Source organism: Urtica dioica, chromosome 6, assembly GCF_054948205.1.
Source record: "Urtica dioica subsp. dioica isolate 48M chromosome 6, U.dioica_male_clone48M_v1_H2, whole genome shotgun sequence".
NCBI classification, from domain to species: Eukaryota; Viridiplantae; Streptophyta; class Magnoliopsida; order Rosales; family Urticaceae; genus Urtica; species Urtica dioica.
Window position 1 is genome coordinate 27,884,230 of NC_142761.1, and position 23,755 is coordinate 27,907,984.

Here is a 23,755-nt window from a genome sequence, read left to right on the forward strand (position 1 = left end):
AGTGGGAAAAAGGTAACCCTCACAGAGGTCAGATTGATCCCTGGCCTCAAGAGGAACATGATCTCACTTGGTGTTCTTGATGACAAAGGTTATCCATATGGAGCAGAAAATGGTGTGTTAAAGGTATGGAAAAATGGTAAGGTTCTCATGACTGGTACTAAAAGGCATGGCCTTTATGTTTTGAATGGAATTCATTGTACTGCTTCTGCAAATACCACTACTGCTGGAACTAACCTTTCAGGTACAGAGAAATGGCATCTAAGGCTTGGGCATATGAGTCAAGGTGGCCTGAATGAACTAAGAAAACAAGGTATGCTTGGTAAGGATCCTATCTCTGTTCTTAGTTTCTGTGAGCCTTGTGTCCTAGCCAAACAACATAGATTGAAGTTTGGCACGGGTGTACATTTGTCTAAGGATAGGTTAGACTATGTGCATGCTGATCTGTGGGGACCAGAAAAGTGTGAAACCCATGGGAACAATAGGTATTTCCTGTCTGTAGTAGATGATTTTTCTAGAAGAGTGTGGACTTATCTCCTTAGGACCAAAGATGAAGCCTTTTCTAAGTTTAAGGAGTGGAAAGTTTTAGAGGAAAACCAAATAGGCAAGAAACTCAAAGCCCTAAGGACTGATAACGGTTTGGAATTCTGTAACTCTGAGTTTGATGCCTATTGTAAGGAACGCGGTATCTTGAGACATAACACAGTCCGAAAAACCCCTCAGCAAAATGGGGTTGCTGAGAGGATGAATCGGACTTTGTTGGAAAAAGTGAGATGCCTCTTGTTTACCTCTGGCCTAGCTAAACCGTTCTGGGGTGAAGCCTTATCCACAGCTGCTTACCTGATCAATAGGAGCCCCAATAGGTCCTTGAACCTTAAGAGCCCTATGGAAGTTTGGGATGGTAAGAAACCTAGCTTAGACCATCTAAGAATCTTCGGCTGTTCAGCCTATGCCCATAACCGAGAAGGAAAGTTAGACCTTAGGTCCCTTAGATGCATCTTTGTAGGTTACCAACAACCCTATGGAACCAAGGGCTATAGGTTGTGGGAAAAAGATACCAGGGGTGTTAAGATTATCATCAGCCGAGATGTTGTGTTCGATGAAACCTCTTTCCCGTGTAAAGAAAACCACACTCAACCAAACCCTGAACCTTCTCTAGTGCCTGATCTCCAACCTAGTACACAGTTTGAGGTGGAGCCTGATGACCAAGCCAACCCTAGAGAAGTTGACCCTGAACCTGATCCCTTAGTTGCTGAAAATGAGCCTGTAGACCATGATCTCCCTGACTTAGAGGAAAACCTAGATGTCTCTAACCATAATGACCTCGTTAACTATCAGCTTGCTAGAGACAGATATAGGAGAACCATAAAACCACCCAATAGGTTCTCCGTTGCTGATCTGGTGTTCACTGCTTTGGTTGCAGCTCATGAGGTTCAGAGTTCCGAACCAGAGAGTTATCTAGAAGCCTTAGAGTCCAAGGATAGTGATAAGTGGGTAGAGGCTATGAGAGAAGAGATGAACTCCCTAGCTATGAATAAAACCTGGGTTCTGGTTAAGCCTGAGAAACAAAAGCTGGTTGAGTGTAGGTGGTTGTTCAAGCTGAAAGAAGGGATAGGTACCTCAGATCCACCTAGGTATAAGGCTAGATTGGTTGCTAAAGGGTATACTCGGAGAGAGGGCATAGATTTTAATGAGATTTTTTCACCAGTAGTTAAGTTCAAAACCATTAGAATCATGCTTTCCCTTGTAGCCTGCCTAGACCTAGAGTTAGAACAACTAGATGTTAAGACTGCGTTCTTGCATGGTGAGCTTGAGGAGACTATCTTCATGAGACAGCCGAGGGGTTTGAAGACAAGAAACACCCTGGTCATGTGTGTTTGCTGAAAAAGTCCTTGTATGGACTAAAACAATCTCCGAGGCAATGGTATAAACGCTTTGACTCTTTTGTTCTTAAACTTGGTTTTACTCGGAGTAATTATGACTCGTGTTTCTACTTCTGTTCTCTTGATAATAAACCTGTTTACATTCTGCTTTATGTTGATGATATGTTGTTAATTAGTAGTTCTCTTGAGAAAATTGACAATTTAAAGCAGAACTTGAACTCCGAATTCGATATGAAGGACCTTGGTCCGGCTAAGCGAATTCTGGGAATGTATATTGAAAGAAACAGAAAGAATTGTACTCTTAAGGTTCATCAAACACCTTACTTGATGAAACTGGTTGATAAGTTTGGAAATAGAAACACAAAGTCTGTGAATATGCCTTTGGCAGCTCATTTTATGTTGAGCAAAAATCAGTGTCCTCAATCCAAGTCTGATATTCTTAAGATGGAGCATATACCTTATGCAAACGCTATTGGCTCTATAATGTATGCCATGATAAGTACCCGGCCAGATTTGTCCTTTGCTATATCTCTTCTTAGCAGGTTTATGTCAAATCCGGGCTATGATCATTGGGTTGCTTTAAAATCGGTTATTGCTTATATTAATAGCACTGTTGATTATGTTTTATGCTATGGTAAGAGAAATGTTGCTTTTGACTTGGTTGGTTTTGTAGACTCTGATTTTGCAGGTGATCGAGACAATAGGAAGTCAACAACCGCCTATTGTTTTACGCTTGGTAATAATTGCATCACATGGAAATCTCAGCTTCAACCCTTGGTAGCTCAATCAACCACGGAGGCAGAGTACATTGCTGTGGCCGATGCTTTCAAGGAAGCTGTTTGGCTCCAAGGTTTACTGAGAGAAGCCCAGTTGGTAAATTCTGTTGTGACTATTTTTTCTGATAGTCAAAGTGCTTTGCATCTTAGTAAAAATCCGGTTTATCATGAGCGTACTAAACATGTTGATGTTAGATTTCATTTTATCCGAGATTTTATTGCTAACCATACTGTGAAGCTGTTAAAAGTTTCAACAGAAGATAAACCTGCAGATATGGGCACGAAGGTGGTTACTTGCAACAAGTTTAGGCACTGCCTGGACTTGCTGTACGTGGGATAGTTCAACCTAGCAGGGAGCGATGAAGATCGTTGAAGAAGCCTGCGCATTAGTTAGAAATTTTCAGTACACGGGTCGATGGAGCTTCAAGGTGGAGACTGTTGGAAGTGAAGCCCACATCTCCGAGCATTGAAGCCTAAGCCCATTAGTCAGAGAACGACGAGTTGTAGCACTGCTTGGTACCGAAAACGACATAAAGTCTCTAAACCAACTTTACCTAGTGTTTGATGACGTGCCACAGTTGTTACCCGTTCGATCTGACTGAATCCAATGGATAAGAAGCCAAGGCCTCACTATCAGTATAAAAGACGAGAGTCAGACGTGTATTGACTCACTTCATCTTCTCTCTGCTGAAATTAGGGTTTGTTCTCTGAGTGTGTTTTTTGAGATCTTGATTGTAATCGTGTGAGTTTTGCTGAGAGGGTTCTTGGATACGTTCGATCGTCTTGATCGTGAATAGCGTGAGAACTTGTAAAACACTGAGTGATTACTGTGTGAGTTTCTGAGAGGTGAGGTGATTGTCTTGAGGGTGTAACTGAACAAGGATACTAGTGCGCAGAGCTTTTCCGATCGGAGCTCAACGAGGATTAGCACAAATCTCGGTTTGTGTGAACCTCGGTAAAAAGGTTGTGTTGTTCTTTTATTTTCTGTTCAAATCTTGCAACGCTAGTTTGTTCTTAGGACCGACAATTTACAACACTGACTTTTGTGGCTGAAAGACTCACCGGGTCTAAACAAAACCCTATTGAATATATGACTTTCACTTTCTTAAACTCATTTTTGCATTTTTTTACACTAAATAAAAAATCATAACTATATTAGACTATTTTAAAAAATCTCATCAAATTGTAGATTACTATTTTTCAAATAAGTAAGTGCTTTAGTTAATGTGAATTAATTCAGAACGTGTGAAAAATTAATATAAGGGATAATTTAGAATTTGATAAATAAGCTTATATTTAACATTGAAGTATAAAAAGTGAATGTCGATCTTGACATACCTTTTATTTTTATTTTTAAACACAAAATGTTAAAAAAATAAAGGGATCTCATTTTAAAAAAATATGATGTATATCTTACCAAGATATGATTCTGTCACATTTGTAGCCAGCAGGCAACTGCCGATAATGACACAGAAGAAATCGAATGTTTTCCTGAGCACAATCCAATTATGATTTCAATTGAGGCAAAATGACAATAGTTATATTCTAAAAGCGGAGGAATTATACATAATGACGCACATGGCATAATTCTATGCGTGAAATAAAATTATGACATTGATGTTTCACAAATATGATACTTTTCAAAATTTGAAAAATAATATACTATTGCAGTATCCTAACTTGATATATAATCAGTTCAAAATTAAAAACACAGTTAACTCATAATAACTTAGTACCTCAAGTCCAGCTTCTTTGACTCTCTCTTGAGCAAATTTAAGTTGCTCTTCAGATAGAGTAATGCCAGTGTATTTGCATCCAGTCTGTTTCACAACTTCAATCGCAAAACTTCCCCAACCACTCCCGATATCAAGAACCTCGTGATTCTTTTCAATTCTAGCCTATTTTTATGAGTACAAAATAAAATAAATTAAACAGTTTAATAAATCAACGTTCAAAGAAGCTGAATATATATTTTGTAGAAGTAATGTGCTTACTTTCTCAATCAGAGAGGATATTTTTCTCAGCTGCGCAGTCTTCAAGTCTTCATCTTCCGTCTGTGAAACAAAACCGATAAACATTTCCTCTTAAATAAAGCATTAATAGAGCAGGTATAAATGTGATGATAATATTTGAACAATGAATATGAAAATAACTGGATTATAAGAACGAGATCCAAGAAATCAAAATCATCAATCAAGTATAACCTTTGCAGTATTAAAAGGATAAAAGAACTGGTAATTAACCAGTTTTGTGGAAAAACGATTCACTAAATAATCGAGGCAAGTACACACCACATCTGACACTAAGAATTCCTCTAAAGTGTCTCACAATTCTTATGAACATCACACGCTTAACAAACACTTCTGCAAACATCGATCGTCTAGCAGAACCGACTACTAAATAAATAACGAATAGCTCGAACACCATGTACTGTCTTTCAGAAAAATCTTTGAAAGTAAGAATTTATCGTGGATGACTAAACTTTATATTTCGTTCGCAAGGCCATCACCCCAATTAATCGATACATCTCACTTATCATAAGATATCTCAAAACCAAATCAAACTATACCATCATAGAAATCTGGAACAAAAAACATCTACATTTTATGTTTGATCCCGTAAACAAAAAATCCATGAAATCATAAAATGACGAGGGGCCCCATTGCTGAAAAAATGCCTTGAAAATGAGATATCTCACAAAGCAATAGTGTTTTAAAAGTAAAATATTTTTAAAATAATGGTTTCTTTAAATACTTTTAAAAATAGTTTTTTTTTTAATTGTTAGAAGTTATTCGGGATTATTTTCCTATATATGAAACATTAAACAGTAAACAAAGTTAATTAGAGTTAAAAATATCAAATAACATTTTGAAAAATTATGTAAACATCAAGAAAAATTATTCTTTAACTTGGAGAACATTATTTTTGCGAGAAAATTTTCAAACATGCTATTCTTGCGATATGTTTAAAAACGCAATACCATATATGTAATTTTGACTTTTGTCTTCCGAACAAATAAGGGACATTTCCTTAACTAGGACTAAATTAAGGGACATTTCCATTTTCCTATTTTTTTCAAAAATTTACCAAACTAGGACTAATAAAAAAAAAATTCGTTTTTTCGATGGGATGAACGGGAAAATAGAAAGAAAGAGAAAAAATAAGAGATTTTATTGAGGAATATTGTAGGTTGGTAATTAGTATGATGGTATAATAGGTAGATTTTTGTGTATCTCTCATTTGACTTTTGTTTGACCGGTCCTAGTTTGGTAAATTTTTGAAAAAAATAGGAAAATGGAATTTTACCTTAATTTAGTCCTACTTTTGGAAATTTTCCAACAAAAAATAAAGATTTGACACAAAGATCTAACAACTGGCCGTATTGGAGCGGGTTAGTCATTGTCCTTGATTAAGATCCATAGTGTACTAATCTATGGTTGAGGTTGATTTTACAAAAAAATTAGGTAACTAACCAACTAAAACGTTTGAGATTACTATATAATCAACATTTCGAAAATCTTAGGTAAATAACCACAAATATGACGTGATATTCATGATTTTTCTCTTTTTATTTCAAGAAATAATGGTATTTACATCAATGTACGTGTGTAAATATATGGACGTGACTATTTACTTAAGATTTATGAAACATTGACTATATATTTATGTGAAATTGTAAATATGACTATATAGCTAATGGACCCTGATAATTTTAAGAAGGAAATAAATTATGTACGTAAGCGCATCTTTTTTATGGATCCAATTAGCTAGAATGAAAGTCTTCCTCAAAGCCTTGAAAGAAAAGCCATGCACCCAGAACTTCAAGCTACATCAATAAGCAGTAAGAAAATTTCTTTAACTTATTCTTACTACTAGAAAAGCCTCTATTGGAAACTACTGAATTCCTCCAAGTGTTAAACAATGTCCTTCAACATATGTTTGGCAAAGTTTTGCAAAAAACAAAAAAAACATGCACATAATCTAACATGAATTATATAATTAATCACCACATAAACATCATTATTAATATCATGAAGTTTTCCCTGACCTTGAATATAGCAGTGGAATACGTCATTGTCTCATCCAAGAACATAGCAAAGAACTCATTGCCCTGTCAATTCACCAATACAATATTGTTGGCTGTCCTTGTTCAGGAAACCTCTCCCCCTAAATTGAATTTTCATTGATATCCTTACCACATCATAATGGCGTGAGATATTCCTACGAGACTGTGTTAGAGTATTTTGTCGTATGACATGTCGAAAGAAATACATTCCTGAGGCTAAACTTGCTGTCAATATCATTGGATTCCACCATCCTCTCAAGCTGTACACAATATAGAATAAATAAAAGAACCAATTAATTTATGTTTGCGTACAGATGATCGGAAATCTGCAGTTTAATGTATTGTCATATGGCTTCCGGTTATAATCAGGAGATTGGTATCGCAATAACTATTTGGTCTGTTTGACCCCAAATAATGCGAGGGAAACAAAAATTTGACGGAAGACAAAAATGGAAGGGAAAATGAGAGGGAAATAAAAATTATATACAGTGTTTGGATGTAGTGAAAAAAAAAAAAAAATTGGGGAGGGCGTTTTCACCTTGGACCCCATGTAGCTCCCCCCTTACCAATTTAGGCCTCACGTGTATAAACTTAGATGAATTTAATTTCCACCTAATATTACATGGAAAATGAAATCCCTACTTTGATTATAAATTTCCCCTTTTTCCTCTCGTCTTTTTTCACTCAAATTTTTCTTCAACCGAAACAATAAAAGAAAAATAAGCCATATTTTATATTTTATTCACGAGGACAAAGTAACACAAGGAGCTACAATTTTTTTTACTTTTAATATTTTTTTTTTTTTGTTTTAACCAAAACGCAAAAATCTTCTATGCGAATATATCTTTTTTAAATGAGTTGAAGCTGGCCCCACCAATGGATAAAGTAGTTATATTTGTACCTTTTCTTGTATGATTTCGGGACAGGAGGATTCGCCTCTCTATTAGCAATGAGAATCTGAGACGATGAATAAGCGAGAGATATTTTGTCAAAATGATTCATGTTATGTATTTATCTAATGGATGATAAATTTTATTTGAAGGTTCAAAATTAAGAGTCTTACAAGGAAGAGGTTTAGAAGACCTTCGTCTTTGTCAACAAAACTAAAATCTCCATGGATGTAAGCGTCAGCAAGGCCTAAGTCGGCCTGAGTCATTAACTGAAATATATTTATGCAACTAGATATCATGGAGAGTTTTAATTTTATACAAAAAATATTTAGCACATAAATAGACATACCTTCCAATAGAACTGTGCACTATGAACTCTGATTACAGTTTTGTAGGAACATTTTGTTATGCTACCCTCAAACGTGAAGGAATTGCCTCCTTCCTCCCATAGGCTATATATTATTACATACATAATTTTAACATTAATCAAACACTCTTTTTATCAATTAAAAATAAATAAATCAATCCATAAATATTGTTTAATTATAGTAGCTCACACTAAACATCCTCTGGAGATGAATTTTTTAAGAAATCTAGTGACCATAAACCGGGCCCCGGTTTCAACTAGGGAAGGCACCATCACCATGTGTTTAGGATTGCTGAGAAGGTCGCAACTTTTACCAAGCATTCCATTTACAGAAGAAATCACTGCCTTCAATAAAATAAAAAGTAAAAAACAAACAAACAGAAAGAAAAAGAAAATTAACATCTGCTTATCAAGTTTTCCGAATAATATAATTTTCAACATTCTATTTTTCCATATTAGAAGAATAAAAATAAATGATACGGAGAGAGTAAATTATTTAAATACTTATTATGAGTACCTTCAAAGCATCATCATGGAAGCCGTAACCTAAGAAGAACCCAAAAGACCACCATTCACAATAAATTATACTAAAAAAAAATATTCAATTAGCACAAAGTTTGGTTACTCAGACCGCTCGGTTTTCACCTTGGTACACTCCGGAGAACCATATCCCTCTTTTCCCATTAATATGATGAAGCTCAAATGATGCTTTTGACATGGCCACGGTAGGAATTGAATGGCCAGATGACCACTTAAGCAAAGTGTTTTTCGGGGCTGCTTCTGGATTGACTGTCACGAGATAAGGCACATTTGTGTCGCCTAGGTTCTACAGAGATTGAAAGAGAAAAATCAACGAACTGTGTATTTTTTTTTATTCTTGAGAACGAATATAATCATATGTAAGTTTAGTTGTGACTATGTTTACTTACTTGAATAGCATTAAGCCAATATGTCACATACACTCTATTCTCATCATTCCCCAGAAAATTCCATGCACTCCATGCCGATGAGTTTCGAGGCATTAGGGCTTTGTCACAATGTAGGTATATTTCACTGCCCAATAGAATTTAAGAGCAGTGTGGCCATGAGCGACTAAATCTTGAGATAGGATTAAACGAGCCAGATACAGAAAATAAATTTCTAGAATTGGGTTAAAATAATTTATTTCCTTGGAATTAATAAGGCTTATTGGCACCAACGGCCTGTGACATTTTTGCCAGATATCCCTTAAATTTAAATAGAGATGATGACATGGCAGAGTCGTTAGGATCTGTTAGTACTGTTAGAAGCCTAACTAACTTATGCTTAGTGTAGCACAATTGCAGAAAAGGAATGTAAGAGATCCAAAGGCTCTTGATGATCTGTTAATGAGATTTCACTGTCCCCATTTTCGTGTCCAAATAAATTTCCCCCTCTCTCCGTTTATGGTGTAAGAGCAAGATCGTTTCTGAATCAAACCTCTCTCTCATTGATCATCCACGGCGTCCAGTCAAGCTTCATCAGTCTCAGTCTCACTAGCTTCAGCGTCAGCAACTCCATAGCTGCAAATCCTCAATCCTTCGTCACTTCCGATTTCCGTAAAGCATGACAAAGACTATTACCTGATCTGGAATAAACAGATCTCCCAATCAGTCAAAGGCAATGACCTTGAAGGTTTCCTATATATGGAACAATGGCATCTCCTGAAGAAATGATTCGCCACGAGCCAAACAATTCAGAAAACCTAAGGTGATCGATGAATCCTCAATACGTGGCGTGGTGCAAACAAGATCATCTATTAATCTGTTGGCTTTTGTTGTCCATGACTGTCGAAGTCCTTCCTAAGATTATCAGATGCCACACACCTGCAGAGATCTGGAGCGCAGTACAACAACTGTGCGCGACTCAATCCAAGGCAAAGGTAATACAATACAAACTCAAGCTTCAGACCTAGAATTTAGGCTAGCTATCTAAAGATGAATGATTACATTCTCAAGATATGATCGTACGCTGATTGTTTGAATGCGATAGGAGTTCATGGGAGCGATGATGATTTGACATTATACATCCTAACTAGTCTTGGTACCGAATACAATTAATTTGTGGTCTAGATTACATCGAGATCTGAGCCGTTCAACGTACCTCCGTGATGTTACGGCGTGGTTGAGTGCACATGAAGCAAGAATCGAGTAGAGCCCTCTCTATCGAAACCATCTATGTTCAACACCAACAAAGGCGATCGCTCCACGTATGTGGAAAATTGGGGACTGGAAGTGCTTCTACAAGCACAACTAGAGCTTTCAATCCCCTATCGATCCACAATTCAACAAGAACAACAACCTCAGCAATGAAAGTGCAAACGCAAATATGGCAATGGTGAACAATCCTCAGAACTACTCTCAGAGTCATTTAGTCTCTTTGAATTTTTCGATCCAAACTGGTTCCCATACTCTAGTGTGACTCACCACATCGCCAGTGACATGAGCCAACTCTTAGTGAACTCTTCCTGCAACGAATCTGACAAGGTTTAGATTGGAAGCGGTGCATGTTTGAGCATTCTAAGAATAGGCTCAAACTCTTTTTGTATTCCAACGAATCAGGTAGACCATAAAAACTTGAGACCTGATAGAGTACTACATGTACCTCTTATTAAGAAGAATTTGCTACGTGTGTCTCAATTTCAGAGATAATGACACGTACTTTTCATTTCACCCGTGTTTCTGTGTTGTTAAGGACCAGGCTACTCACAAGGTGCTTATCCGCGAGAGTGTTACGAATGGCCTCTACGTGTTCAAGAATATGGCTCAGCGATTCATGACAACAAGAAGTGCACAAGTTCAACAGTCAAGGAGATTATACGAAGGCTCAAGTAGTAACTCTAATGTTCAAGTTTTTATGTCTAACAACCATACATATATGGCAAATCTAGTATTTGTAAAGTTGTGGCATAGAAAGTTATGCCATCCTTCCTTGCAAGTTGTAAAGTAAGTTTTAAAGAGATGTAACATTGATAGTGGTCATCATGGTGACATGTTTTGTAATGCTTGCTACTTAGGCAAGAGTTATAAAACACATTTTCCTCTTTTTGAAACCAATGTCAGAGAATATCGGCGAAAATCGGTGGCGACGCCGCTGTCGGAACAAAAACGATCAGCGAATACACATTGTTGTTACGTTCAATGTTGGATTTATTTTTTAGTGCAAGTTGTAAGGAAATATGTCGGTCTTCATGCTCCAACTTCTGGTGAGACATCCTTCCTCCTGTTCACAGATTGTAATTCTGGCAAGTTTCCGGTTATTCCAGATTTCCTTGGTTGTATCTTTATTATGCATTATTCTTGCGAGTATGGGTAAGGAAATTGTAGATACATTTCCAGGTTTGTATGACTGCTATAAAAGCCATACTATTCGAAATACCTCCTTAGCAGCCTTTGACGCTTTATCAAAATACATTGGACTCCTAGACGTGCAAGACTGACGGACTGGGAGACTTTGTGTATTGATAAGAGCGGTGTTATTTAAATACTATTCGAGAAGATTGAGTGATTTGGGTTCTGTGTTTGCGTGATTGAAGACTCACGTGCGATTGAAGACTGAAGACGTCCGAGCATAGGCGTTTGCTTTGTGTCTTTTATTTATTGCACTGTTTTGTTGTTTATCAATTATCTGTGTTCAAGCAAGTTGTCGAACACATTGTCAATACATTGTGTGCGACATCTTGTCTTTGTGACTAATCAAAATCAAAATCGATTTTCGTGGAAAGGACATGTCGATCAGCCCAAAAACGATTGGTCATTTTTCGTTTATTTTAAAGAATAAAATTGAAATTTTATCGTGGATTTTCGTGGAAGGTCAAAGGAAACAGCTTTCTTTCGGCGATATTCCGGCGACCCACTCCGTACAAAATTTCAAAGAAAAAAATTCTGTAAAAATGGGTCGAGGAAGAAGAAGAAGAAAAGGAAGAAGAGAGAGAGAGAGAGAGAGAGAGAGAGAGAGAGAGAGAGAGATGTGGTGGGCTCTATTTTTATATAAACAAAACTCTGATAGGAGGAGAGAGAGACTAACATTAGATGATTGGAAGAATAATTTAGATATATGGAAAATTTATTATCATACTACAGACTAATTTATTTATGTTGCGAATGAACACAAGACACGTGTATGTAGTGGTTTGGCAAGAAACAATAGAGTATCATGTAGTCTGTCAGTATCTTATCCAAAAAAAATGTAGTCTGTTAGTATTGATAATAGCAATACTACTAAATAATAATATGCAACAAAAGTGGTTATTACATTTTACATTTAATCGTAAAAGAAGACCAATATTCTCTAAATGAGTACAATAGATTTAGATTATGGACTTAAGAAAAGAAAACAAAAAATAATAAAAAAATTAGTGACATGCTTTAATTTGTACACACGTTATTACGTATTAACTCTGACTGAGTATAACCATATTAAATGCTATGTACAATCGTAAAAAAAATAAAAATTAAAAATTAAAATTAAAAATTAAAAAAAAATAAAAAAAAATTAGTCGAACTAAGCCACCTGAAACGTTGAAATTGTAATCTAGCCAACGTTTCGTCCAAATTTTCATTCTAGCAAAAAATGATGATGTGTCTTAATTATGTAAGATGTTAATTACTATAATATCCTCTACTAGAATTTGGCTTAAAAAACTTATAGCCCACACGTTTGATCATTCAAAATTTTCGAAGTTAATACATGTGTATATATATCGAATTTTTAAAAAAAAATTATATATTTGGCAAAGTTGGTTATTGAGCGTTTATTTCTTTAATGAACATTATAGTCGTGTAAGCAAATACAGTGTAAATGTTTGTAAATTTTTGTTAATCTCAGCTGCTTTGTTAATTTCTGTTAATTATGGTAAATTTACATATGTGCATGTAGAACCGATTTCTTTCCTTTCTTTTAATACGCATTTAATACGGTCTTTTTGTTTTCCAAATTTATTTTCAAATTTTGAACGGGTCATGAATAATTACGTGTATTCATTATCATGTTTGACTTATTCAATCAATAAATATTTTCTTTCCATTTTAATTACATCACCGAATCTCCTATTATAAATTCAAAAATCTGAAATTAAATTGCTGTATACAATATAAATATGTGTATATATTTCGAATTTTAAAAAAAATTCTATATTTGGCAAAGTTTGTTATTGAGCGTTTATTTCTTTAATGAACATTATAGTCGTGTAAGCAAATACAGTGTAAATGTTTGTAAATTTTTGTTAATCTCCGCTGCTTTGTTAATTTCTGTTAATTATGGTAAATTTATATATGTGCAGGTAGATCCGATTTCTTTCCTTTATTTTAATACGCATTTAATACGGTCTTTTTGTTTTCCAAATTTCTTTTTAAATTTTGAACGGGTCATGAGTAATTACGTGTATTCATTATCATGTTTGACTTATTCAATCAGTAAATATTTTCTTTCCCTTTTAATTACATCACCGAATCTCCTATTATGAATTCAAAAATCTGAAATTAAATTGTTGTATACAATATAAATATATGTATATATTTCAGATTTCAAAATAAAATCTATATTTGGCAAAGTTAGTTATTGAGCGTTCATTTCTTTAATGAACATTATAGTCGTTTGTAAGCAAATACAGTGTAAATGTTTGTATATTTTTGTTAATCTTCGCTGCTTTGTTAATTTCTGTTAATTATGGTAAATTTACATATGTGCAGGTAGAGCCGATTTCCTTCATTTCTTTTAATACGCATTTAATACGGACTTTTTGTTTTCCAAATTTATTTTCAAATTTTGAACGGGTCATGAGTAATTACGTGTATTCATTATCCTGTTTGACTTATCCAATCAATAAATATTTTCTTTCCCTTTTAATTACATCACCGAATCTCTTATTATGAATTAAAAAATCTGAAATTAAATTGCTGTATACAATATAAATATGCGTATATATTTCGAATTTTAAAAAAAAATCTATATTTGGTAAAGTTGGTTATTGAGCGTTTATTTCTTTAATGAACATTATAGCCGTGTAAACAAATACAGTGTAAATGTTTGTAAATTTTTGTTAATCTCCGCTGCTTTGTTAATTTCTGTTAATTATGGTAAATTTACATATGTGAAGGTAGAGCCGATTTCTTTCATTTCCTTTAATACGCATTTAATGCAGTCTTTTTTTTCCAAATTTATTTTCAAATTTTGAACGGGTCATGAGTAATTACGTGTATTCATTATCCTGTTTGACTTATTCAATCAATAAATATTTCATTTCCCTTTTAATTATATCACCGAATCTCCTATTATAAATTCAAAAATATGAAATTAAATTGCTGTATACAATATAAATCGGTCAAATGTGGGCTAGTGCTTTAATCACGTAAGTATAAGAAAAATGGTAAATTAGGTATTTTATAACCGTAAATTTCAGTAAATGGCTAGATTGCAAAATTTACCAAACATGGGCTAGATTTCAAAAGCCATATTTCAAAATGGCTACGTTGCTAGTTTGCCCAAAAAAAAAAGAGTATATTTCCGTATATAATAACGAGTTATACAAATACAATAAATGACGTGCAATATATATGTATATATAATACGTCTATAAAAATATTAATACTACAAGATATATAGAAAAAAATATATTACATTTTAATAGAAAAAATGTATATTATTACATCCTTTAATATTGACCAAGTAATGTAAAAATTAGTAATATAAATTAATAAAAATGTTATAGATATATTTTATTAAAAATTTGAAATAGAAATATTAATAAGATTATACATGTAAAATCATACTTATTTTTCAATATATTTTACAACAATATTTCCGTTCGATTTTTCATCGCCATGTCAGTTTTCCATGGGAAATAACAGCATTTTAAAATGGCATATCAGTTGCTCTTTTCCGTTATTTTTCTGTTCAATTTTTCATCGACGTGTCGATTTTTCATAAATCAGGAGGTTCGAAACGGCGTCGAAAACGACATTTCGAACCTTGTTTGAAACTGAATTCGTACAACTTTTACAGCTTGATGTCTCTGATGTGTGGGACCCTACTCCAACACCTTCAATTGAACGATATAGATACTATGTTCACTACATAGATTTGTTCACTAGATTTGTATGGATTTACTTTCTCAAAAACAAGTTAGAGATAATCACAAAATTTATTTATTTCAAAGCTCAGGTGGAGAACATATGTAACTTGAAAATCAAGGTACTGTAGAGTGACCGAGGAGAAGAGTTTCGAAGCTTAACTCCAATTCTCAAGGCTAGTGGAATTATGCTCAAACATCTACGAACCACAAGAGTACGACCTTCTTTAATCTATGTATAGAGACCAACGTTTGAGATTATAAACTCGAATCCGATCTTCTTCCAATGTAATTTGGCAACTCAATAATCATATGGTATTGCTCTCAAAATTAATTTGAGCTATCACACTTCGGACTTGTTTAATAGAAAGCATTGAGAGAGAATTGATGAATTCTTTTACAAGAGAAAATATTGGAAAACAAAAGAAATGATCAAATAATTTTTTAGGTATGTTTAGTAGAAATGTAAGCATGATAGGTAGATTGATTGTTTAGAGGATATATGATTTTTTAAAAAACTAACTTTTTTTATTCTTTACTTCTCTTTCCATCAAAATTAGAAGGATTAAAAATGATGGGCCTGATGAATACACACTCCCTCGAAATTCTTCATATTAACCCCCTAAAATCCTCCATATTTTATCTCTCTTTCTGCCCCTCTTCTCTACGAAACAAGTCATTCATGTAGGTAACCACATAATATATCCTCTTACCCTACACAACAAAGTCATCTGTGTGATATACTTGAGATTGTATCGACAAATCGACAAAATTTGGGAAAACCGGCACATTTGCTAAGTTCTAAAGTTCAGGAAGGTTGATGCCAAAAATAAATAAATATAGGCCAATCTATCAAAATTCGTAAAACTTAGAGGCCCCCGATACATATAAGCTAATTTATTATGAAATTGGTCTGTCTTGTGAAGTGTTGTTACATCTTTTGTTGTCTATTTTTTTTTTTACTACAAGCATGTTAGGAAAGATATCTTGCAACATGTTGCACTTTGCGCTGAGACATCGTGTCTTTGTTCACTGGTAAGTATTTCTAGCAAGTTTTCCGTTTTTTCAGAACGTCTCGTAAATGACTTTCTACTTTGGTTTCATGCGCGTGTATGTGTAAGGAAACCCTATATTATCATATCAAACAAATGTTGGATGAGATTTTTATTTCTCAGGGTAAGTATGCCAAAAGTATTGAAAGAAATTTGGGTGTGAGAATGTTTCTCATAAGCGTACATCTGCTACTACCCATGTTAAACTCACTAAAGATGATCGAGGAGTCAGCGTAGATCAAAGTCTATACAGAAATATGATCAGGCCGGAGATGCTCTCGACGGAATGTCTGGTTGCACCAAGCGATAAATTCTTGTATGAAAATCTGTCATAAAACCTTTTCCCCAGAAAAAGTGGCTCTTGGAATTGCTGATGTCACCGGTGAAGTCTCTACGAGTGAGTCTTCAAAAGAAGATATTGTGCCCTCTCCTCCATTCACAAAAGAGGATGCTTCTCCTTTTCCCTCAAAGGATCATTCCTATGTGTCTCCTATTGAAGCTCCACACGTCTTGGTTCAAGGTATTTATGATACTAATGCTTCTAGATTGGATGTTGTTGTGGAGATGAATGTAGAGAATCATGTTGATGATGAGAACATTGCTCTAAATCTTGAGCCTAGGGTTGGTGAATCAGAAGAGACTCCTAAGGACTCTGACAATTTGGAGTCTCTCGTGGATCCTACTAACCCCCCTAGTGCAGATGCATAGGTGAGATTCTTGATTTGTCCCATGGTGTAGTGGATCATGGGAATCTGAGTCCTATTCAGATTATTGGTGATGATGTCGAGAAGGATGTCCCTCTTCCTTCTAAACATGTAGTTTAGAGATTGAAACTATGGGTGAAGTTACAAGTGAAAAGGCTCCTTCTAAGTCTGAGCTTGATGTTGATAGAAATCCTCTAAGAGGAAGGCAGTGCTTAATGATGATCAGATGGTTCTGACTACTTGGTTGTTTGAAAAGAAGAAGAAGAAAACTGCTGAGCAAGGGAAAAAAGGCAGTTGAAGAGAAGAAAAAAAGTTAACATTGGATGGAACTATAAGAAATACATGAAGAAGAAGCCTGCCAATAAATTTATTGAAGAAAATGTTACTGGCATCCTAGGAGATGTCTGGGAGGAAGATGAAAAGGAGGAGTCCTCTAGAAAGCTTCCTAGAGTTGGGAAGCATTCTATTGCTGGGAAAAAGTTGCCCAAGGATATCCCTCTTGCTCCTCTGGACACTATGTCCTTTCATGCAGAAGAAAATGTTGTGAAGTGGAAATATGAGTTCTACATGAGAATTGTTCCTGAAATGGAGCTTTCCGAGGAAGCTCAGAAGATAAATGATGTCGTGCAGTTTCTGGGAGATGCCTACTTAGTGAAGACTGTTGTTGGGATTGGACCTTACTATCCTAGAATTGTGAAGGAGTTCATAGCGAACCTACCCTCATGACTCAACAAGGCTGACAATCCTAACTATAGGAAAGTCTTTGTGGGAGGCCATTGTTTCTCTTTCTCTCCATAAGTGGTCATTGAGTACCTTGGTCAGGGGAGGATCATTACTGCTGAGAGGCTAGCTCTGATTCAACTCATTGTAAATGAGCTTTCAGGTCGTGATGACAAAGTTTGGCCTAAAAAGGGTCTTCTTGCTTCTTTTTTTCTGAGTCAGATACTTTGTTCTATATAGAATTGGGATTGCTAGCTGGAGTCCCTCTACTCATGGCTCTGGTGTCACTTCTGCTCTTGCAAGTCTTTTGCACCAAATAGGTACTTGTGCCTCTTTTAACTTTGGAGAATTTATATTTGATCACTTGGTCAAGCATGCAGAGTCATTTGTTGTGAAGTTCCCTATTGGCTCTCATTCCTTGATCACTAGAATTCTTCTCTCCCAGAAGAAGGACATTCTCTGTGACCAAGATCTTGCTGGAACCCCTTCCAATCTGCTGAATTTCAGTCACAAGCTCTTCATAGGGAAACATGCTCGTGACAATGTTCCACCATTTTGAGCAACATATGTCGGGTCAGCTGATTCTCTTGATGTGGGAGCCTTATCTGGTCCTCTGTGCAATGATGTTCTGAAAGCTCTCATTCAAGAGGTTGCATCCCTCCAAGAGATCATGGACTCATCCTCTCGCCGTAAAAGTGTTCTCGAAGAACTCATTACAACCATTTCCTCTACTACTCGCACGGATGGTACTTCTACCTCACATCATGTCCCCCTTGCTGGGACTTCTACTATTGCACCCACTGAAGATGAAGGTAATGAAGAGGAAGTTGAAAGTGTTGAGGAAGAGAATGAGGAAGAAGATGCTGATGAGGGTACTACTGGTGCTCCTTCCTTTTAGTCTGTTTGTCTGTTGGTTTGAACTTCCTGGATTGTATGTTTGGTGTTGTTTGCTCTGGCTCCTTTCTATTGGTTGTTCTGTGGGCTTATGGCTGATCAGATTGTGTGGATGTTTCAGCTTTATTTTGTCTACTTTTGTGCTACATACTCTTTATTACATTGGTTAGTATGCTTTATAGTGTTTCCTTCGGTATTTCTTGATTATGCTTTCAGACTTGACTCCATCTGGCTTGGCTATCTTTGTCTTTGGTCTGATTTTGAGGCAATCAATGGCAGAGATATGTATTGAATTGAATTTTGATGCATCCTGAATACCGCGCTGGAAGTGCTTGCCTAAAAAATAGCCAAAGGAGGTGTTAATTGTTACGTCTTTAGTTTGCTTATTTTTTACTGCAACCTTGTTAGGAAAGATGTCTTACATCATGTTTCACTTTGCGCTGAGACATCTTGACCCTGTTCGCTAGTATGTATTTATGGAAAGTTTTTCGTTTTGCCAGAATGTCTCGCGAAGTTTCTATACGCGTGTGTAGGTAAAGAAACTATAGATTCACTACTACAAATGTTAGATTCTACAACGGATAGTACCGCTGTGTAAAGTTTCGCCGCGGTGAACTATACACGTTGCCACGGCGAGATGTTTAAATCTGTTAAATTTTTTCACAACGGGACTATCCCGTTGCGAAATCATGGACATTTCCACAACGGGACTCGTCCCATTGTGGAATCATTACTTTTCCACAACGGGACGAGTACCGTTGAGAAAACATTCCACAGCGGAGGATTCAACAATGGTACATAACCGTTGTGGAAGCTTTCCACAACGGTTCTGTACCGTTGTGGAATCCCCAGTTTGTAGTAGTGATTGTCTTCCAGAGATGTTGTCTACAATAAAATCTGTGCGCTTTTCCCTTAGTAGAGTTGAGCATTCATCTTACTTATTCACGTGCGTTTATTTTGAGATCTACCAAACACACAGGAGAGTGTTTGAGAGTGGAAGTGAGGGGAGTTCAGATTCAGGGGGAGCCTGAGTTGAAATTCACGGGTAGTATTAGGAAAATGACATTGAAGCAGGGACTATTCAAATAAGTCCATTGATGAACTTGTAGTACTTTTCATATAGTGAATTTCCTTTCTACTTGGACACACTGCCATCCAAAATAAGTGACGTTGCACCGAACTTGATTATCACATCTTGTGTCATTTCATTTACGCACTGTTTATTATTTATCAGTCTATTGTATCAGTTAAGGTTGTCGCATATATTGACTCTACCTTGTGTGCGAGATCTTAACATTGTCCAAGTAGAATTTCATGTACATTTGTATATATTTTGATTAACAAAGGAAAAGGTCTAGACAAAACCTTTTTGTGCATTGGAAAGCACCGAGTACTCTGCGTTCTTCATGAGTAGCTTGGTCTCCAAGAATGCTAAGGGCATTAGGAGCAGGGACGGCCAATATACATCGATCATACATTTCTTTTGAACCATCTTCACAGTGTACTAAGCAACCTGAAATTTATAGAACAACGTGTTAAGCGTATTATCATTTGCGATTTTAATGAATAAAAAGTCATTGCCACAGTTATGCTTTGCTGTGATTAAATCATCGATAATTGGGTTTTTAATCCGTCACACTACATTGAATTTGTAATATGAAATGTTTAAGCTTTGATTCTAAAAACTTTATTTTTTTCCCTGTAATTATCTACCTTCGTCGGTTGTAGAAATCTTGTGCACCTCACAACGCGTCCTAATTTGACAGCCACTAGTCTCGAGAGCTTCTTTTACCTGAATGTACAGTTAATGTCTCAAAAAAGAAACATGCTGAGGATATATAGTTTCGAATTTTTTATAATTTAATATCATGATCCAATATCTAAATAATTACCTTCTTGATGTAAGCATGCGAACCACCTTTAACAATAAGCCATTGAGGGTGGCCAAAAAGCTGAAACATCAATAAAATAACTTAAATTACCAAAGAGAAAGGCTATCACGATGTAATTGACTTGAGAAGCAAGAAAGAGAGTTAAAAAGACCTGAAGAAGATGGTGATTGCGACAAAATGAAAGTACTGAGAAAGCAGAGAAGCTCAGAACACCTTTAGATTGACAAGACCATATAGAACCACATATTGGAATCTGAGGAAACAGTGATAATTCTGTTATACACTAATAATACCTTACTGAAAAATAATAGAAACATTAATGATCTTACGAGGTAAGCGTTCTGAAAGAGTTCAGAGTAACTGCGGGACTTTATAAACTCTCCCAAAGTTTCATTTCGACCAATATCCGGATTGTTCTCCAACCTCTCAAGATAACTGCAAAATAGGAACCTAATGAACATGAAATTCTTTTCATACGTTTTCAAAATTTTAATTTAATTGTGGAAATTTGATATTTAAATTACATACCTATTTACTAGCAAAATCATACCTACTAAACTGTTTAACTTAGAGGTTACTAAATATTTAAATTGAGAAAATTTATATTTATGTGATTTTATAATTTACAGGTAGTAATTCTTCGTTTTGTCTAAAAATAAAAATGTAGACATATGATTAGATAACATTTTTTTTTCATACAAAAGCTACAAATGTTTAAGGACCTATATTTAATTACAGAGGTGGTTGGATTACCGAATCACATCACTCTTGAACTTCACAATTTCTTTTAACATTTGATAGAAGTAAGGATTATAGAGGTTCTTCTTTTGCGCAAACAAGCTTGAGAACCCATTTTTGGTTCCCCACTCATATCCATTTTCTTTGTCCAAGCTCACCGAGAACGACATGTTTGTTGTCTCCATTTCTATTCCAAGGCTCTCGAAATGTTCCACCATATTTGGATATGTTACCTGACGAGTATCCACATAATGTATGTCCATTAGACGAAATTGAAATGTCACATTTCAACGTAAGTGAATTTAAGTCTAATTAAAAAGTTAGCAAAATTCATTCGATAATAAAAAAAAATTAATTTTGAGTTTGCGAGATAGATTGTTGCGCGACATAAATTTTTCATGTAGAGCCATAAGTGAATAAAAAAAATTAATAATAAACCGAGTTATATTATTATGGAAAGGCATATTGTTGTGCGATAGAATATTTGTCGTGTAAAGTAATATAATTGAAGCGAAAAAAAACTACGCTAAGCAAATCAACCGGTATATTTCTCTAAGTACTATATATTTTATAAGTATTTATACTATTCACCTTTTCTCTATTTTCCTATCATATTAAAATAAAAGTATCAAATCTAGTTCGATGTATTTTCTAGTAATTTCAATAAGTAGCTACAAAGACACATTCGGCCTGACATACCATTAATATTTAAATTAATAAATTGAATAATTTTATGTGTGTTTTGAGCAATAAATCAGAAAACATTCAAATTATTTAAATGAGTATTTAAATGGAAATTTGACTATTATTTAAATTATACTAAATAGGTGAATTAACTCATTAAGAATATCCACCTTTAAGATATATTAGTTAATATGTATTAAATTTTCTCAAATATATTATTTTATTATGTATTTAATCGTATTAATAAAAAATGTACGAAAATTACAGGAGCTTCGAATGAAGTTATATTATTATAATTATAATTAGTAATAAGTTTTTTTAGTTTTTATCTTAAGAAAATATTATAAATTTTCATAATAATTAGTAAATTAAAAATAGTATCTAGTAATAATTATTTCTTCTATATAATATTTGATCATTTAATACCATTGAGTACATTAAAAAATGAATAAAACATTGTAAATGTTTATTTACAAACCACATATAATAAGTTAAATGAAATTATTGAACTTCATATCAGCCAATGCTTGATGATACTATCACAGTTTAAATAATATTATTGATATGTGTTTAAGTTGCACTTAAAGGATGAGAAAATCATAATGAATAATTAATTATGAAACGTGTGCAAATTTGGGTAAAATAAAAAAGTTTAAGAAAAGTTGGGTATTTTGAGATTTGTAAATCTTTCGCGGCTTATTACAAGTAATTTTTCTCAATAACATAAGTTTTAATTTTTACATTATTTACATCATATATATTTTTTAGATGGTGACAACCGAACGCTAATTTATCAGTTTTCCGTTTGAATTGTTTTTTTAACGTAACTTCTTGAACGACATTTCAAATGGACAGCTTGAATGTTCAATTTATAATGGAACAGTTCAGATGGAATGGCCAATTCAGATAGTGTGCCAAATAGACCCAATGTATATACATACATCCATACACATTATATATACATATATACACACTCCAGCGCGCTATATATAGATTTATGTTACATATTTCATAACCATTTGAATGTCCATTTAAAAAGAAATAACAATTCACATTTGACTTAAAATTCTTAATCCACGACCCCTAGGAAGTTAAAAAAATATTCAAATTTAACTCTGCACAAGTTGTTAGAATCCTCATTTTGTCTCATAGGTGTTATAGACTTCTATCTTTCTATTATATTATGATGTTTTTTGCATCACAACTTTCAAGGGTTTTAGAAGATGAATATCGCATTTAGAGTAACATTGATGCGGAGGTGACGTGTCATTTCCAAGCCTCAACAATCACGAACAAAATAAAGGAATTAAAATATTTGTATTGATTTATATTTAGATGTGGATCTCAGAAATTTGTTGTATAGAAACATGTATTTATGCATAAATAATCAAATAACTGAAATTAAATAGGAATGAGAATAATTATATACGAGGCAAGAGATTTTCAGTATCAATTCTATAGTGGAGTCAATTGACACTATTATTAAATATTGGAGAAAGTAGGAGAATTTTTGTTCAATGGTTCAATCTCAAACTTTGCTCATATAGTTACATAAGGCTTCTACAACATACTATTGAAAGTATATTAGTGTTATTGGAATAAGATTTAATCGTCGAATCAAGTATATTTTGAGAAGTACGTGCTTGAATATTTCACTTAGAGTGAAAAGTAGTTTTCACTTGGGTTTGCAAATATGTAATTATATGATTTTGATGTTTATCCTATCATGCTTAATATATATATATATATATATATATATATATATATATATATATATATATCATAGGTTATGAAATTGAGTTATATATGTGGCATTAAAAGGTTTTAAGGCTAAAATCATCTTTGATTTTTCACATGTCATTGTCCTATTAGTTCTAAACTAATTAAGGAAATGAATGAGACGGAAAATTGTGATTGGTTGCTAAATCAATTAAATGGACAATTTTGGCTTGACCCCTTTATAGGAAAGCATAGACTCTGTTTATGAGATGTTTTGCACACTGTC

The 23,755-nt window shown here is 34.4% G+C and overlaps 1 protein-coding gene across 2 annotated transcripts in view; it reads right to left on the reverse strand.

The window, feature by feature from the left end:
• The window catches only part of LOC149393549 (uncharacterized), a 41,985-nt gene that overhangs the window by 4,560 nt on the left and 13,670 nt on the right, over window positions 1-23,755 (reverse strand). For both annotated transcript variants that reach the window (XM_089617156.1, XM_089617157.1), the window contains exons 3-20: window positions 21,082-21,299; window positions 20,658-20,763; window positions 20,480-20,581; window positions 20,329-20,388; window positions 20,150-20,228; window positions 19,802-19,949; window positions 8,909-9,032; window positions 8,625-8,805; window positions 8,497-8,525; window positions 8,170-8,324; window positions 7,962-8,064; window positions 7,786-7,881; window positions 7,624-7,679; window positions 6,853-6,982; window positions 6,705-6,767; window positions 4,651-4,710; window positions 4,393-4,554; window positions 4,074-4,147 (exon numbers count right to left, since the gene is read on the reverse strand). In XM_089617156.1, the coding sequence (XP_089473282.1) occupies window positions 4,074-4,147; window positions 4,393-4,554; window positions 4,651-4,710; window positions 6,705-6,767; window positions 6,853-6,982; window positions 7,624-7,679; window positions 7,786-7,881; window positions 7,962-8,064; window positions 8,170-8,324; window positions 8,497-8,525; window positions 8,625-8,805; window positions 8,909-9,032; window positions 19,802-19,949; window positions 20,150-20,228; window positions 20,329-20,388; window positions 20,480-20,581; window positions 20,658-20,763; window positions 21,082-21,299 (1,946 nt within the window). The remainder of the gene's footprint in view (window positions 1-4,073; window positions 4,148-4,392; window positions 4,555-4,650; window positions 4,711-6,704; window positions 6,768-6,852; window positions 6,983-7,623; window positions 7,680-7,785; window positions 7,882-7,961; window positions 8,065-8,169; window positions 8,325-8,496; window positions 8,526-8,624; window positions 8,806-8,908; window positions 9,033-19,801; window positions 19,950-20,149; window positions 20,229-20,328; window positions 20,389-20,479; window positions 20,582-20,657; window positions 20,764-21,081; window positions 21,300-23,755) is intronic.